The 18123-nt window shown below is 45.5% G+C and overlaps 1 protein-coding gene across 3 annotated transcripts in view; it reads right to left on the reverse strand.

Moving 5' to 3' along the window:
• The window catches only part of CLIC1 (chloride intracellular channel 1), a 39896-nt gene extending 27329 nt beyond the window's left edge, over window positions 1-12567 (reverse strand). The window contains exon 1 of one of the 3 annotated variants that reach the window (XM_073548980.1): window positions 12463-12567. Coding sequence is in view for 2 of the 3 variants with exons in the window: in XM_073548978.1 (XP_073405079.1) it covers window positions 9887-9922 (36 nt within the window). In the remaining variant the exon portion in view is untranslated. Of the gene's footprint in view, window positions 1-9676; window positions 9698-9886; window positions 10198-12462 lie in introns of those variants that run through there. The other 2 variants (XM_073548978.1, XM_073548979.1) reach the window with 2 other exon arrangements.
• Window positions 12568-18123: the final 5556 nt, after the last annotated feature.

Genomic DNA, 18123 nt, shown 5'->3' on the forward strand with positions numbered 1-18123 from the left:
TAGTAAAAAAAACCCTCAAAATCAGCTATGATTAATGATTTCTACCTGAAGCGGGTAAGTACATTCTCTTTTTTGTCCTATATGAGTAAAGGCTAAGTTTTAACCGTTTTCCTTTGGTGCTGGAGAACATCCCCTTTTGGAAAACAAATATTTGACCCATCTAAGAGGTTACAGCAGCTCAAGGCAGAAATGATGGAAGAGTGAGTAAGCCCCTTTTGTTTGAGCAAGTAATACTTTGAACATGGGATTAAATACAGGGAAGGAACTACCCATGAATGGAGGTACAGTCATTACTGAGGCATTTATGACAAGGGGATGCCGCTTCTTTATCAAGAAAGGAAAGTGCAAGATAAAGTCACAGAAAGGTCAAGAGTCAGTCTGAACTGTCATAATTCACTTTAGTGGAGAGATTATGGTACCTGGGCTGCTCTTTCGGAAATGAAGAATCTTTGGTGGTATGAAATGAAGATTAACCAACGTGTTTTGTGCCAGACTGGTACATCTTTCAAGGTAAAAAAAATCCGAATTGTAATAATGACACATTCAGGAGTTTCTCAGTACCATGTCAGTAAACCTGGGGTCACTTAGGGCATTCTGAGATAAAAGGATTAGAGGGGAGAAAGTGGTCCAGACATCCATCAATTAGGTGACTGTACGTATTACATAGATCGCAGAATGCAGACTGTATTTGGCAGCCTGTATTCTGTACTTCCAATATCCTGACCCTGAGAATTAAAATATCCTAACTTTCATTCACATATTTTACATTCTCGGACTGAGAATGGACTACAATATCCAGACCAGCCGCGAGCCTTCCGAGCCAAAACTAAACAGCCTCAAGTTCACATACGAGGCTGTGGAGTTCAGGTTGAAGACTCGGGAGTCTGTCCGGACATAGCGGAGTTGCGGAAGCCACTAAGACAGTGGAACCAAGTCTGGCAGGTTGAGATTCCAATGGACAGACTACCACCGATCTGAGATTGTGAAATATCCCTTAAAGATTACAGCTAAATCCTGGCTCTATTTTTCTAGTGTGTCATATCCTTCATGATGATTCAAGATAGAATTTCCAGACTATTTCAATATTCAGCTTCGACTACACAAGCTAGTCTCTAATTGTAAATATCTCGTGAAGTACATCAAATCCAAAATATATACCCACAAAATGCTTATTCAATTATGCCTATGGCACTGATGAACATGGACCATTATGGGACTAATCGCAAATAGATAAACATAAAGGCAGAAACAAAAACGATCAAAAGTCCAAAATGTTATGGAATTAGAAAATGTTTAATAAATACTTCAAATATAAGGGAGGGAAAGTCACCTACCACGCATGTGTTGGAAAACAGACACTGAGGAAAAAATTGCACAAAAATAGCACATGGGTACAGACCATAATCAATACAAATATGAGCAACACATAAAATAATTGTAGTGAAAACTATCACAAGATTGCATGTCCTCAGTACATCATAACAGCCCACAAGGTGGGCTGCATATAGTCATATTACCCAACATATAGTATACTTGGAAGTGCACATAGGCCCCCCACAACCCGATTAATAAATAGTAGAGGTGTATACCTGAAATAGAGGTGAGAGCAGGGGCTAAGTCCTCAAGCGTCACCCCGACGCGCGTTTCGGCTGTAAAAGCCCCTTGAGAAAGGCCTTTACATCCGAAACACGCGTCGGGGTGACGCTTGAGGACTTGGCCCCTGCTCTCACCTCTATTTCAGGTATACACCTCTAATATTTATTAATCGGGTTGTGGGGGGCCTATGCGCACTTCCAAGTATACTATATGTTGGGTAATATGACTATATGCAGCCCACCTTGTGGGCTGTTATGATGTACTGAGGACATGCAATCTTGTGATAAAATAACTGTAGTGAAAACTATCACAAGATTGCATGTCCTCAGTACATCATAACAGCCCACAAGGTGGGCTGCATATAGTCATATTACCCAACATATAGTATACTTGGAAGTGCGCATAGGCCCCCCACAACCCGATTAATAAATATTAGAGGTGTATACCTGAAATAGAGGTGAGAGCAGGGGCCAAGTCCTCAAGCGTCACCCCGACGCGTGTTTCGGATGTAAAGGCCTTTCTCAAGGGGCTTTTACAGCCGAAACGCGCGTCGGGGTGACGCTTGAGGACTTAGCCCCTGCTCTCACCTCTATTTCAGGTATACACCTCTACTATTTATTAATCGGGTTGTGGGGGGCCTATGTGCACTTCCAAGTATACTATATGTTGGGTAATATGACTATATGCAGCCCACCTTGTGGGCTGTTATGATGTACTGAGGACATGCAATCTTGTGATAGTTTTCACTACAGTTATTTTATGTGTTTCTCATATTTGTATTGATTATGGTCTGTACCCATGTGCTATTTTTGTGCAATTTTTTCCTCAGTGTCTGTTTTCCAACACATGCGTGGTGGGTGACTTTCCCTCCCTTATATTTGAAGTATTTATTAAACATTTTCTAATTCCATAACATTTTGGACTTTTGATAGTTTTTGTTTCCGCCTTTAAGCTAGTCTCTAAGTACGCAGGGTCAGTCATACCTTATATCAGTACCGGTTTTTGTGGAGCAAGTTTGTAGGAGTCATCAACATGATCAGCCGATTGCCACCACCCAGTTGCTAGGGCCCCTGACAATCACACGATTTTGGAATGGGAAGCCACTAGTTAGCCAGAAAACGCAGGATTACATGACTGTCATTCAGAGGAAAATTTGTCCATACGTAGATGACTTGATCACAACAGTGAAAGAGCCACGTTAAGACAGTAGCTCTTGCAGGTGATCCCCAACGGACAACCCCTTGTATCATGCTATTCCCCAATATTGCATTAATGAGACAACCCAGATTAGAGGTTTCACCAATTTGGAGTACAACTCTTGAGGAGGACAATCAAGGCATCCAAAAAAAGTGTCAAATAGGAGCATTTTAATAATGTGATTAACACACAGAAACCTTTTTGGCACGCAATCTGTGCCTAAAACCTCCCCCAAAAAACTCATTATGAACATTCCTCTATGGTACTATTGGAAGGCCTCTTCAAGGCTAGTATCACACAAAGATACTAGTAAATAGTAAAGTATTTTAACAAACACCTAGGACCAGGGCTATTGCTGTATGGTACTGGTGCAAAACGTTAGTCGTACCTAACCAGCCCCATGTATATGATGTCCACAACACTATATGGGACCCACGTGCAGTATGGCTGGCATCTAATGGCATCATAAGTGTATGATCAGTGTCTCCAGCTCCTTTGCATTGTCTGTTGGAGAACATGGCTGCCAAAGAGACGGCCTTATTGGAAATTGGGCTGGAGAAGGTCTCCGTTTGCAACGCCGCATTTCGGACAGGATGCTGGAGATACCCAATTGTTGCATGCATGATTTTGGTTCTTAAAATGGACCAAAGCAGGGGATGATGCTTTTTTTTTTTCCAGGCAGACCATCCTTCTACATGGAAAAAAATCAGCAGTGTGTTCTAGGGCGTGGTCTATAAATTTAGCAGCATGGTCAACCAGGTGGGCCCGTGACATACACAGACTGGTTATATGCTTGTCTGAACAAGGCCTTAGGATGTCAGAGGCTCAGGCTGCTATTCCTTCCCAAATTGAAAGGCTACCGACCCCGCAATTAAGCAAACCTATAGGTGCGCAAGCCCCCTGGTTGGCATTTCTTATTTGATTACTCAAAAAGCACACCACTTACGTGGCCACAAATAGGGCAAAGGTAACGAGACGTCTGCCTGCGACCTCTGTAAAAACCCACTGTGCATGCGCTAGTTTCCTCTTCCGTGAGTAGGTACCAGACAACTGGGAGAATAGCGCTTGTACAGTGGTTTTCATTAGAGGTGATGTTGGGAAAACAAAGAAGTGAGGCTTCAAGGAAAGCAACAACGGAGCAGAGCTTCTGAAAATAATTATTATAGCAGCTCCAATCTTCCGTTCAAGACATATGTTGAAGGTCCCTTTTTCTGCTATAGATCTCCAAATCTCTTGCTTCCATTCTCCATAGAGCTAGATGTTACATTTCTGTCCGCTTGCAGCCACCACTAGGGGGAGCTCACAAAAGAAACAACTCCAGTCTGACTGCAGAATGCTGCTCCTAGTGGAGGCTGCAGGAGCAACAACTACGAATATAACAAAGAAGTGTGGATCTATGTAGAATCAAATCAGGTATTTTAAGTTTGTGATTATTTTCATGAAACAGAAATAGCAACTATAACAAATAAGGTCTATGACCATCAGCAGAGACTAAAATCACTGTATGCAGCCATAGCAGGAGGGGCACAGGGGGCCGAAGCCAGAGTACAGACCATGGCCTTGGTATGCGAGCACAGGATGTTTATAGATAGATCACACTTCCTGTAGGATTCGGGCAGCTGTTCTCACAGGAAGTGGCCCCATTATCTCATCCCCCTCCAGAACGGTCTTGCACCATTACTCCCCTCACTTATAAACTATGTGTCATTCAAGAACAATCTCCTTCATTTCCAGAGAAAAGAATTATATATTTTTCTTTTATGCAGTTAACCAGGCAGGGCTAGGGAGAGGTTAAACTTTTTAGAATGTTTAGTGCTTACTGGATGGTAAAGAAAATTAAAAAAAAAAAAAAAAAAAAGAACCCACAACCAAACCGGCTCCTGGAGCGGTCAGACAGGCTCCTGTGATGTCTGTCCCGGCTGTAGGGCTTGTAAGTTAGTATTTGCTGAAGGGGAGTTTTCCCAATACAATACTGCAGGTTCTATGTGCACGGAGCGCGGTACTGTTGGGGGTTGGGGGGGGGGGGAGACGACAAGAGCCCAAAACCCATGCACGGTGAGCGAAGCAGAACCGCCTCATGTCCGTAGGATGGCATGACATGCTGGGAGTTGTAGTTTTCAAAAGAGAAGTGGAAACCAAAAAACTAAATCACTACCATCATTGCTGACTGTTTCCCATAAGGATAAGTCTGAAAGTGATTCTCTGCTGCAAAATATCAAGAAATGTTTTAGGAGCATGATTAGATTTAGAAGAATTTTTTTTTTTTTTAAAGAAAATTGTCCTCATTTTCATATTTTTAGGTCAATCCAATTACATCAACATGTAAAAGTACCTTGAAATGGAATTTCCCTTTAATCGGCCATTTATAATGACTTCTTTAGTTAATGTCTAGAAGATCGATCTTCGAGGCCCCCCGTGTATAAGACGATCTGCTCAGATGCAGCTTTCTGTTCTTTAACATAAGAACACGAGATAAGCGGCTCAGCGATTTACCACTTCACCGCTGCTCAATCAATATTCTCAGCTTTCTTTTGTTCTTAATCATTGCAGGGCAAGTTAAAGAGCAATTCATCCTTTGATTTATTTTTTTTATTCCAGAAATCGATAGTACATGCGAAAATAAACTTTCTAATACCTGATTAGGGAAATGTGCTTGTTTCTCTTCCCAGACTTGATCATTCATTCTCAAAACTCTCAATTCCTGAGTAAAATTTGTCTTCACTAAATAGAAATTTCCCCATTACTGAGATTACAGATCACAGTTCCTTGGTAGAATGTCATGTCGGCCTCTAGCTCCTCCCATCTCCATAGAATTTTAAAAGCACCAACTGTCATCATTGAGAAAATGTCTTCAATGAATACAGATTTTGCTCATTAATTATGAGGGAGGGATCAGTCTAGGAGGAAAAAAAAGCAGATTTCTCTGATCAGATATGATAAAGTTGCTTTTTTATGTGCACTAATTATGTCTTAAATAAAAATGATTACTCTTTCTCTCCCTTTGGAGGTAACAAACATGTTTTATTTAATAATACCCTCATGAGTGAGAATTGCTGCACACATTTCATCGCGGGTTGTCCAATGTACTTAAATAAGTTGCAAAGTTAATTTTTTTTTTAGCAAAACACAAGTTTGAAAGGAGCCTTATATGGCCGGGACCTCCGTTGGCAGAGAGGAACACAGAATCAAGCAGTGGCCTTCACCCCCTCTCCGCAAACTCTGCATCTCACTGTGTCGCTCGGATATTGCATGTGCAATTCTGCCCTTCAGCCACAGAGACGAGGCTCTACGAGTGTTGGGAAACTACAACTCCAAGCATGTCCTCTTGTTTGGTCATTACTTGTCTATTTTTGGAAAATGAGATTTCTTCCATAGCTTCCAAAAGAAATCATCCAACACTGGGCCTCGAGAAGCTAATGCAACCAAGAGTGGAGAAGTTCCTGTCTCTTCCACCACCCCAATAGTCAAAGTGACATCCATCATCCCTGGGCTATACAGGCCATACATGCAGTCGGCTTACCATGAAAATTTTCTTCTACGGATGAGCGACTAGCAACATCCAGACAGGATAAAGAGTAAAGCTGGTCAGACATGAGACCGGCCACCACCATGTACATGGGTGCGTGGCATTGTGTTTTCCAGCAGGGAGAAAGGAGAAAGTCACTGCCGGACTCCTCTGTAACTTATATCCCCCAAAAGACAAAAAGGATCAGCCACTGATATGCCAACAAGGAGACCATACACACAGCAGATAGTCGGCTGATCCTGTCGAAACTTACAGGTTTGCCTGATCGTTATCTAATATGTATGGGTGCCCTTAATGCCCCAGCACCTTATCAGGAGGCATGAGATAAAAATGCCAGATAAGGCCTGTTTCACATTTCCGTTTTTTGACGTCAGTCAAAATCTGCCACTTTTAGAAAAAACGGATCCGGTGGCATACGTTGGTGTCACAACGGAAACGGATCCGTTTTTCACATCTTTCACGGATTGCAACTGAACAAAAAAAAAAAAATATGGAAGTGTGAAACAGGCTTAGCCAACGTGTTGTCTTAAACTGTGGCCGCTGAATTTTGCAAGACTATAACTCCCAGTATATTAGGAATTGTAGCTTGGGACCAGTTGGAGAACACAAATTCAGAAGATGCTGTAGGTAAGCAACATCTTGCTTCCATTTGGAGAAATCTGTCCATTCCTGGATCGTCTAAACCATAAAAACTTTCTTCTAAAACATTCTATAGTAAGATGATCAATTGGAAGTGGGTCATACAAGGTCGGATTCTTGGCTGAGTAATAAGGGGTCGGACTCTCATGACATGTGGCCTTGCATGAACCACAGATTCGCACCAGATTACTACTGGGATGGTAGGAAAGTGGCAGAGGTAGCAGATTTGGCCTTCAAGTGCTGTTGAGGAAGGCCTTAGGGTGTGTGCACACGCTGCGGATTCTGCAGTGGATTTGGCCACTGCGGATCCGCAGCAGTTTTTGCTGTGGTGTACAGTACCATAATATCCTATGGATATTAAAAACCGCAGTGCAGACGGTGCGGATTTTTCCTCGCGGTTTCAAAACCGCAGAAAGAGTTGACATGTCAATTCTTTCTGCGGATTCCGCTGCAGTTTGCCATCTCCTCCATTGTGGAGATGAAAAACTGCAGGGCAAAACCGCTGGCTAATCCGCAGGTAAAACCGCAGGTCTTTTGACCTGCAGATTTACCTGCGGATTTTACAAGATCTGCGCGGCCAAATCCACACCCCAATCTGCAGCGTGTGCACGTACCCTTAGGGAAATTCTCCTATCCAGGAGCATACTAGCCACACGACCAAATTGCAACACTTGGAACATAGCCCCTCTTAATGACCATCAGCCGTGATCATAGACTCCTCTCACTCCTGCCATTACAGAAGCTCCTTTCACAGTGGAGATCTCATAACATCTGCCATATTGGCCTTGACAACCATGACCCCATCCACATGGCTACCTTCTATCTCCAAAGAAGTCAGAATTTTAGAGAATCAACAAGCGATTATGGCGAGCTCCTCTGGTCCCTTCAAGACACTGTCAGTCTACCCCCAAAGAATAGACAGTAGGTCTTCAACAACTACCGGGATTCATTTGGACTGTGTCTACCAGTGTCAGCCATTTTTCCCCCTCACCATATCAGTGGGTTCAAAAACAAAAACAGTAGCTCAGCCGCTTATAGTTAAATGGGAATGATCTGCAATACTGAGCACTGCCTACGGACAAGAGTGGCGCTGTTATGCGCAAAAGGGTTTTTTTTTTTTTCAGCAAAACATAAGCAGATAAGTCCAATATTTATTCCCTTTCTGAACAGCTATATTGTCTTTTGCTGCAAATTTCATGAAAGTGTTAGACGAAACATGACCATACACCCCGAAATCCAGCCATGCCAGGAGCTTAGTGTACGAGACCATTCGACCTGACCTGCTGGGTCCGTACAGGACAGAAAAAATAAAAAAAGGGTGCACTCAGCCTTTTCATTATTTACCACCATCTCCCATCCCCCTCTACTAACAACCTGAACCTGTTCCTCCACAGAGCTCTTATAATCACTGCGCACTGGATCCGCACAGACAAAATGTGCCATATACGGACTTTCTTTACTACCCGTTTTTGGAAATATATACATAGAAAAAAAAAAACATTTGCATGGCAGTTTGCATTTTACTGGAGTTATAGATGCGCACAAGAGTTATATATGTTATATACAGGGATTTTTGGTACCCCTCAGCACCAAGTAATATTCCATTGTAGTGGCTGAAACCATATCTATCCCCCCCATAAAAAAGACACGGTTTTATTTTAGAATACTGAAAACATTAAGGGAAAAAAAAAAAAAAGTTTCAGCCACAACACCTGCATTCCCCCCCCCCAACTCAAGGGGAAGGGAGGTACATGCATGCAGAGATAGGGCTGCAAATGTAGGCTAGGTTCACACGTTGCCTCTTTGGTGCAGATTTTATGCACTGATTTCTAAACAGAAATCTGCAGGTATTAATTTTTTTTTTTGCAGAAAATGCACCAGAAAAAAAAACAAAAAAACCCTTCAATGAAACTAGTGGTGGACACAGACAGAAGAGGACCCCTGTGCCAGAACAGTTTAGGGGCCCTTTGCCTGACAATAGTTCTGTCGCTGATTTGGGGGGTGGTAGTGGCCCCCTTACAACTTGGGCGCCCGTATGAAACAATGGCGGGTCAGCAGATCTAGGATGCTCATGGTTAAAAATCTGAACCAAAAAGGTGCGTTTCCACAACAGAAATGGACACCCGGACGAAAAAAAAAAGGGGGCATAGCAGAGATTGAGCCAATACTCATCCACTTTGCTGACATTGTGAAAATGCTACCAATTTGAAGTGCACTAAATATGCATCATGTGAACCCAGCCTTAGTTTTTGAGTGAGAGAGTACTTTCGGCGCAAAGTTTGGGTCAAAAGATTAAGAAGCGACGTGTGAGCCACAAGGATAGAACGTCGCAGCAGGTGCCCGTTTTCTACGGCATTTTTTGGGGTGCGAAATAAGGGACACCTAGCACACGGTTTGGAGGGCCGGGGCACGAGCTCAGATTTGGGGTGGCCCTATACGGCAGTAATCAGCATGTCGGCTTATAAGCCCCCCACCAAAAATAGCAAACAAAAAACGGAAGACCACCTGGCGCCCAACACTAAGAAGCTGCCGATGTTAATGGCCCCATGATAGCATCTTGTAGGGATCGTCACTCCCACACTGGATCTACAATGTATCTGTAATTTTCAAAGATCACATTTGTGCCCTATAAGAAAAATTTTTGGATAAAGTCGAAGAATCGCCTTCTTCTAAAAACCTGAGAGCCCGGTAAATGTTGCCACCATTACAGTAAGATACCATTCAGCTTTCCTGGAGAAAACTGGACGCCCAGGAACGACGAGATGGGGGATAGAGTTGCCTCGAAAAGTTGGGGTTTTGACATATTTGTAGCCCTAATCACAGTGATCGTCGCCCAGTTGTCCTCGACTTACCACCTGTTGCAAAACAATGAGGAGCCCTGAAGTCTCATCAGATACAATGAAACCAGAACATTTTTGCTGTCCTCACCTTCACAAAGAGCTCCACATCAGCCTGCTCTGACATCTTGGCCAAATCTTCTTAGATTTCTGCTTTCGGATTTGTCCACAAATAAAGAAAAGTTTTGGGATGTTTTTTTGCAGCAGCAGTGAGAGAGGCAGAGAGTGCAATGTGAATGGGTGCTGGCTGGTGCTTTAGAGAGGGGTGGGGTGGGAAGTGGCTGCAGGAGGGCTGGCTCTGAGGTTCAGGCAGGAAGAGACAGCACAGAGATGGGGGTGGTGGTGGACTCTGCGGATTGGAGGAGAGCAGAGAAATGGGGTGGTGGCTGGGAGTTTAGGCAGCTCAGGACTCACCCAGGAGAGGAGGCGCAGGGTTTGGGCTGGGGGCTTCGCACTCACTTTATGTACAACAGTTACAACTTTTTGCGCTGCAGATTAATCGCATGTTGCATCCGGTCGTGTGCGTTTTACAGTATTAGGAGTTTGTATGTTTTGCACGGTCAGAAGCTCTTTATGTGTTTTGTTAAACATTTTGTCGAAATATTAACTAGTGATGAGCGAGCGTGCTGGGATAAGGTGTTATCTGAGGGTGCTAACCGAGCGTCTACAGCGTGCTCGAAAAATATGTTCGCGTCCACGTCTCGCGAGTATTCAACAATCGCAACACATGCAGGGATTGCCTGTTTGTTAGTCAATCTCTGTACGTGTTGCAGCAGTCAGACACCCGTGGGGCCGTGCATGTCTGATTTTGTTTCCTTGGACCGAGTGGTCCACGGTAAAAGATTGCAGCGTACACGATTTGCCTCCGATAATCAGATCACACACAGCCATTTTAAGTCTATGGGCGCGTGGAAAACATTGGACTGCACTCAGATGACATCCGAGTGTAGTCACTAACAGAACGGAGGAGATGGAGATTTTTTTTTTTATTCTTCATATCTGAGAAAATCGGATCACACTCTGATCGGAGTTAGATCAGTATAATCTGCTCGAATTTCTCGGATGAGAGAAAAACCCTAGCCGTAAGGAAACAAAAATGTATTTATATGAAAAAAAAATGCTTTTTTGCATTTTTTATTTTAAATCAAGGCAAAAAAAAATCATTTTTTTGTACAATTTTGGAAAGTTGTGTAAAAAAAAAATAAATAAAAATTAGCACAGTTACATTGACTGAACATTCCCCTAGGTACACAAGGTGTGTTTTTTAATGCATTTTTTCAAGCCATAGTAAAGAATTTTTGTATCAAAACCGTACAACAAACCGCTCTACCACAAATTACCGCGGTCCTGCAATTTTCTTTTCATGCCTTTCAGCTCTCCCATAGACTTCTATGGGATCCTAATGCATCTCAGGAGGCTTCTGGTTTCACCTAGATGCCGCGTCCTGCAGTACCGTTCTCTCCCATAGAAGTCAATGGAGAGTGAAACATTAGGTCACACGATTCACTCTGCATCATCCTCCAGTGTTCTGACCTCATTCCCACAGTCATGGAAATCCGTCCCATTACAGCAGGCTGCAGTTTTGTGAATATTGGCGAAGCTTAGGAATGGTGGCTTCTTGTGTGAGGAGGAAACTGGCAGAATTTACTACTGAAATAATGGAGGGGGAGAATCCCATCTGTCAGATCACATGCCAAGGAATTAGGAGCCGAGTCGCATAGTAATTAGGGTGCAGGCATGACTCCAGGATGGGAGCAGCAGCACATACAGGGGTTGTCTTTTAGGATATGTATGCTACAGGTCCTCTATAGTTGTTATATAGCTCATCATAATACACCTCAGCTGTTGCAGAACCTCACCATGCACATCTCAGCTGCTGCAGAACCTCATCATAGACACCTCAGCTGCAGAACATCAAAATACACCTCAGGTGCTACAGAACCTCATAATACACACGTCAACTGCTGCAGAACCTTATCATACAAACCTCAGCTGCAGCAGAACATCCTAAAACACACAGCTGCTGCAGAATCTCAAAATTTGCATGTAGCCTGCTGCAGAACCTCATAACACTCCTCAGCTGCTGCAGAACATCATATTACACCTCAGCTGCTGCAGAACCTCACCATATACACCTCAGCTGCTGCAGAACCTCATCAAACACATCTCAGCTGCTAAAGAACCTCATAATTTGCATGTAGTCAGTTGCAGAACCGCATAACACACCTCAGCGGTTGCAAAGTCTCATAATACACTCTTCAACTGCTGCAGAACCTCATAATACACTCCTCAGCTGGTGTAGAACCTCATAATACTCACCTCAGCTGCAGCAGAACCTCATAATACACATTTCAGCTGCTGCAGAACCTTATAATACATATCTCAGCTGCTGTAGAACCTGATAATACACAGCTAAACTGCAGCAGACCTTCAAAATACGCACCTACCTGCTGCATAACCTCAAAATACACATGTAGGTTCCTGCAGAACCTCATGATACACCTCTCAGCTGCTGCAGAGCCTCAAAATACACCCTTCAGCTGCTGCAGAATGTCATAATACAATATACACCTCAGCAGCTGCTTCGGAACCTCAAAATACACACCTGAGCTGCTGCAGAACCTCATAACATACACCTTAGCTGCTGCAGAAACTCAAAATACACACCTCAGCTGCTGGAGAACCTCAAGTACGCATGTAGGCTGCTGCAGAACCTCATAATACACCTCAGCCGCTGCAGAACCTCATAATACACACCTCTGCTACTGCAGAACCTTATAATATATATATCAGCTGCTGCAGGGCCTCATAATACACACCTCAGCTGCTGCAGAACCTCATAATACACACCTCAGCTGCTGCATAACCTCATAATACACACCTCAGCTGCTGCATAACCTCATAATACACACCTCTGCTACTGCAGAACCTCATAATACACACCTCAGCTGCTGCAGGGCCTCATAATACACACCTCAGCTGCTGCATAACCTTATAATATATATATCAGCTGCTGCAGGGCCTCATAATACACACCTCAGCTGCTGCAGAACCTCATAATACACACCTCAGCTGCTGCAGAACCTCATAATACACACCTCTGCTACTGCAGAACCTCATAACACATACATTTACTGGACTACATGGATCCCGTTGACACTTACATTCAGGGATTCTCTACTACTACTGAGCACTAGTGACTTTTTTTAAAGAAAATAATCAGCCATCGTTCGCTTCAGAGTGTGTTCAAGTCCGTACAAGAAGCGGGAGGAAGGAAGACGGGGAGGGGTGAAGTATTAGGACGGATATTAGAAAAAAATAGCCCTGACATGTGTGGGTGCTGGGAGGGGGCACCATACGCTTCCTCCCTGCTGGAATTTAGGCCTGGAGACTATTTACCTCATACAGAGACAGCTCCAGGGCTCTTGTGGAACTACAAGCCCCAGAAGGTTAAGTTTCTGAGGGAATGCACAGACCTGATTCAGCAGAAAGGATTCTTTTACCTCATGAAGGAGGCCGTCTAAATGTTAGTAACAATACACAGTGTACCAGCTGCGTGTAATGGTTGTCACAATGTGGGGCCTAGTGAAGCCATGGAGTGTGAGGCCTACATGGTGGTTACGCGGTAGTTCCTGTCAGGCAGTGCCCATACCTATCACTAATGGCAGGCACAGACCATATATCACCGAGGTAGCCACAGACCTGAATATCACTGATGCAGGCTGCTGGACCGCCACTGGTTTGTAGCATGTCATACAACTCCCAATTGATTGTCTGCAGCGTTTATCCCAGGAAAAATGACGCAAAAAAACTAAAACAGCAATATTTGTTCTTCTTAATAATGCTGCATTTAGCGGTAACCGTGTTATTCCCCATGAAATGCATGGATATTTTCCATATTGTCCTCATCTACACGCACAGCGTGGTACATTTATCAGTAAAAATCAATGTTCTGTGGGCTACAATGACCAGACAAAGTCTGAAGTCTCTCCGACGGGTCACTAACTATTCCTGTGCAGGTTTACAGGTGTTTCATGTCCAGAGAGGCCGTACTAGACCAAAGGCCATGAAAGGGAGGCCATCATGACAAAGTTGAGAGGGAGTGAAGAAGCTATAGTTGTGGATAGTGGGTAGCGTGGTGTAAGGGGTTAATTAGTGAATAGTGCTGAGTGGGGACGGGTTTATTAGAGTGGAGGGTTAGTAAAGGGGGGGAGGGGTCAGGGGACATGGGTATAAATAGGGGGAGCCATCTTATAGGGGAAACCATTTTAGGTACCCCTCAGGAACAGTAGGAATCTGTAAGGTACCTGCTTCATGGAGATAGAGTCCGTTCTTCAGAGACTGAGGGACGCCGCAGGTTTCCGTTCAGGGCCTGCTTCAGGGGGTGGCGGGGTCCCCTCAACCCCAACCCGAGGGACGCCGGCCTCGGAGAGCAAGACCTCCGGAGCGCCTCTGTCTGGAGCACACCCCTCAGGCCCGGCGCCGCATTAGGAGCCCCTCCAGGGACCCTCCGGCGCAGACGGCGAGCTGCAGGCCAGAAGCTCGCCCACAGAGAGCTGGGAGGAATCCTGCTACGCGGCGGGGCCTGCATCAGGGGGGGTATCGGCCTCCCCCTCTGCATCTTCAGCAGCAGGGACTCAGGATCCGGGCAGAGGTACGGTGGGAGCCCGCCCGGGAAAGGGCCCCGTTCGGCGTCGGCAGGGGGAGGCGACTCAGCGGAGGCCTGCTTCTCAGGCCTCTCAGCGGGGAAACGGCAGGGAGGATGGGAGCAATAGCCCCGCCCATCAGCGGGGAGTGCAGACAGCCGGATCGCGCGGCATGGAGGCGGCAGGGCTGCAGCCCGGAGCAGCACCTGCTCAGCGTGGGAGAGCAGAAGACCAGGGGGGAACAGAGGCCGGGTACACCGGCGCTTCAGTGCGGCAGTCGGGAGAGTGCTGGCTCCGCCCACCCGCCCCTGTCAGCGGCGCTTCAGGGGAGCTGCGGGCAGCACGGGTATGGCCCCGGGGGGGAGGGTTGTATGTACGGGGGTTATGTAGGAGCACAGAATAGCAGGCAGCACCCGGTGTGCTCAAGGGGGATGGGGCTGCAGGATTATGACAGGCAGGGGGGGCCCAAGAGGAGTTTTTTCATGTGGGCAGCATCCAGCTGGCCTAGGGGTGGGATCTGTAGGTTCAGGCAGTTTGGGGGTATCCCAGGGCAGTGAAATTCAGCCGGGTGTGTTTGTGGGGAATATGGGAGGGGGCCTCAGCGGACAGAACTCTGCGGAAAGACACCGGGATGTCGGGCAGCAGTCGGCTGGCCTAGCAGCGAACACCGCGGAACATGGAGTGGCACCGCATCTGGCCCCCGGACCTTCGGCTGCTGGGCACACAGCACCCAGGCAGCCAGGTGAGACTGTTCACGATCCTATTGTTTTTCCTTATATGTCTTCTCTTGAAAGTAATGTTGGGTCTTCGGGCGATTTTTAGTAGGGGCGTAGGATCCTTTCTGCGTGGTCTGTGCGATTTAGTTCGCCAGTGGGATTCGCGGGGTGGGGTTTCACCTACGGTAGCATGGCTTGGGAGTAGTGGGGATACGGGGCAAGGGCAAGTAGTTCCTCTGCCGGGCTCGGTTTCAGTGAGTTCAGTCGGTTTGACGAATAATGTGGGGGCGGCTATAGAGGAAAGAGGGACCCAGAATACAGGAGCCCTTCCGGCGGAGGGTGGGGAGAAGGATAAGGAGGAGACAAGTAAGATCGATGACGCAGCCAAGGGGGAAGTGTATGTCTGTTTTGAGGGCCCCCTAGGATCGCACCTGAAGCATGAAGTGAGGGGAAAAAATATGGAAAGGGGAATATGTGGAGATATTTTCCTTGCTTCCCTTAGAACGTTTTAACCTAGATAGGGTAAGGAGGGATGACAGCAAGAAAGAGGATGAGGAGAGGAGGAGGTTCCGTTTAATCCCAAGAACCTTTTCCAATTGGCTGCAAGCTTTTGCTATATTAGCTAGCATAATTGGGGAAAAAGCTCTGGATAATTGTTCGGGCCTTTTTTGTTACATGGATGCAATTGGTGAAGCATATAGGGTTTATGGAGGGCAGGGTTGGTTGAGGTACGACGAACAGTTTTGTCAAAGGAAGGCAGTGCGGCCCAGCATTCGCTGGGAGCACAAGGACATAGCTTTATGGATGAGGGTGATGGCCCCACCTAGAGTGGGTCAAAGTTCTCAGTGGTTTCAGGGGGGCATCGGGGGTTCAGGACAGTCGGGACACTCGGTGTCAATGCAAAAGGGACTGTGTTTTTCCTTTAATGACAGCACTTGTAGATTCCGAGCAAAATGTAAATTCAGGCACGAGTGTTCCTCTTGTGGAGGCGGTCACGGATCATCAAAGTGTTTTAAGCTTGGGAGGAACAGGGGGTCAGATAACGTTGAAAAAAGGAGTGACTCCGGTACGGTTGGAAGAGATGGAGCGCTTTCTAAATAAATACACCGACAAAGCGGCAGCTTCATTAATACGGGATGGTTTTAGAGACGGTTTTAAAATCCCTTTTGTTGATGTTAAGACGAGATTTTCTACAAAAAATTTGAAATCGGCATTGCAGTTTCCGGAGGTTGTGTCAGAAAAGTTAGCCAAGGAAGTTTCTTTGGGTAGAATGGCAGGCCCATTTGATTCAGTTCCGTTGTATAACTTGAGAGTTTCCCCGTTAGGGGTGGTTCCAAAAAAGGAACCTAACAAGTTCAGGCTCATTCACCACCTTTCCTTCCCGAAAGGTTCTTCTGTGAATGACGGGATTGACCCTCAGTTATGCTCGGTGATATATACATCTTTTGATTCGGCCTTGGATTGGGTTCGTTTGTGCGGAAAGGGTGCGCTATTGGCTAAAACTGACATTGAGTCGGCTTTTCGATTGTTGCCAGTTCATCCGGATAGCATGCATTTGCTTGTTTGTTTTTGGGATGGAGGTTTTTACGTAGATCGTTGTTTGCCCATGGGGTGTTCGTTGTCCTGTGCTTATTTCGAGGAATTTAGAACTTATTTGGAATGGACTGTTCAGGAGGTCTCGGGTTTGAAATCGTGTGTGCATTACTTAGATGATTTCTTATTCATCGACTCAGCTCACAGTACGGACTGCTCGCTGTTGTTGCGTACTATGGAGAGTATAGCTAGACGTTTCGGGGTTCCGTTCGCACCAGACAAGACAGTGGGCCCAGTTACCTCCTTGAGTTTCCTTGGTATTGAGATTGATTCCCTGAAGATGGAGTGTAGCTTACCTGAGGATAAAGTGTCGGATTTGCGGTCAGAAGTCCATCGGGTCAGCTGTTTGAAGAAAGTGACATTGCGGGAAGTTCAATCCCTATTAGGAAAATTGAACGTCGCCTGCTGTATTATGCCTATGGGACGGGCTTTTTGCCGTAGGTTATCTTTGGCGACGGTCGGGATTAGTTCCCTGGGACACTTTATCAGACTAAAAAAAGAACTTCGTGATGATTTGAAAGTTTGGTGTCTCTTTTTGGATTCTTATAATGGTAGATCCATGTGGACTGCGCCAGTTTTGTCGGCTGAAGAATTAGGCCTTTTGGTGGGCCTAGCGGATAGTAACGGTTTTTGCTTGTTTTTCCGTGGAGAATGGCTTGTGGAGCTTTGGCCTCAAACCTGGAAAGAAAAAGGTTTGTCTGCGAATTTGGTGGTTCGGGAGATATTCCCCATAGTTGTTGAACTGTCGTTGTGGGGGTTCAGAATTCCAAACAAAAAAATTTGTTTTTGGTGCGAGTCGACGAGGTCGGTTAGGGTCCTTAACTCATTATCTTCTGCTGATGGCGATGTGGTAAAGTTGTTACAGCATCTGGTGTGGTTAGGTTTGAGCAATAATCTTTGGGTTGTGGCGGACGTTAATCCTGGTGTTTCGTGCCCTATTCTGGAAGCTCTCTTTACTTCGCAGTGGGTCCGTTTTCGGGAATTGGCACCGCAGGCCGCGGTAGGAGGGCTGAGTTGTGCATCGGAATTATGGAACCTCCCGTTGATGCGGTAAGGGAATTATTATCCAGATCTTTGTCAGTGGGTACCTGGTCTCACTATAGAAAATCTTGGAGCGTCTGGGAAGAATGGAAGGCTTCCTTGAACGACGAGTTGGATGAGGAAAGTAAGTTATTGATGCTGGTGGGTCACAGTTGGGAATCAGGTTGGTCGGTTCCAAAAGTTAATAATTTTATGTCCGGGCTGGCTTTTGGCTTTAAATTTAGGGGTTTACGAGATTTAACAAAAACATTTTTGGTATTACAAGCGGTCAAAGGTTGGAAAAAAGGCTAGAAAGTATCAGATGGGAGAAGGCCGGTGTCTTACGAAATTTT

Source organism: Dendrobates tinctorius, unplaced genomic scaffold (genome assembly GCF_039654945.1).
Source record: "Dendrobates tinctorius isolate UK_male_01 unplaced genomic scaffold, ASM3965494v1 ptg000158l, whole genome shotgun sequence".
Taxonomy (NCBI): Eukaryota; Metazoa; Chordata; class Amphibia; order Anura; family Dendrobatidae; genus Dendrobates; species Dendrobates tinctorius.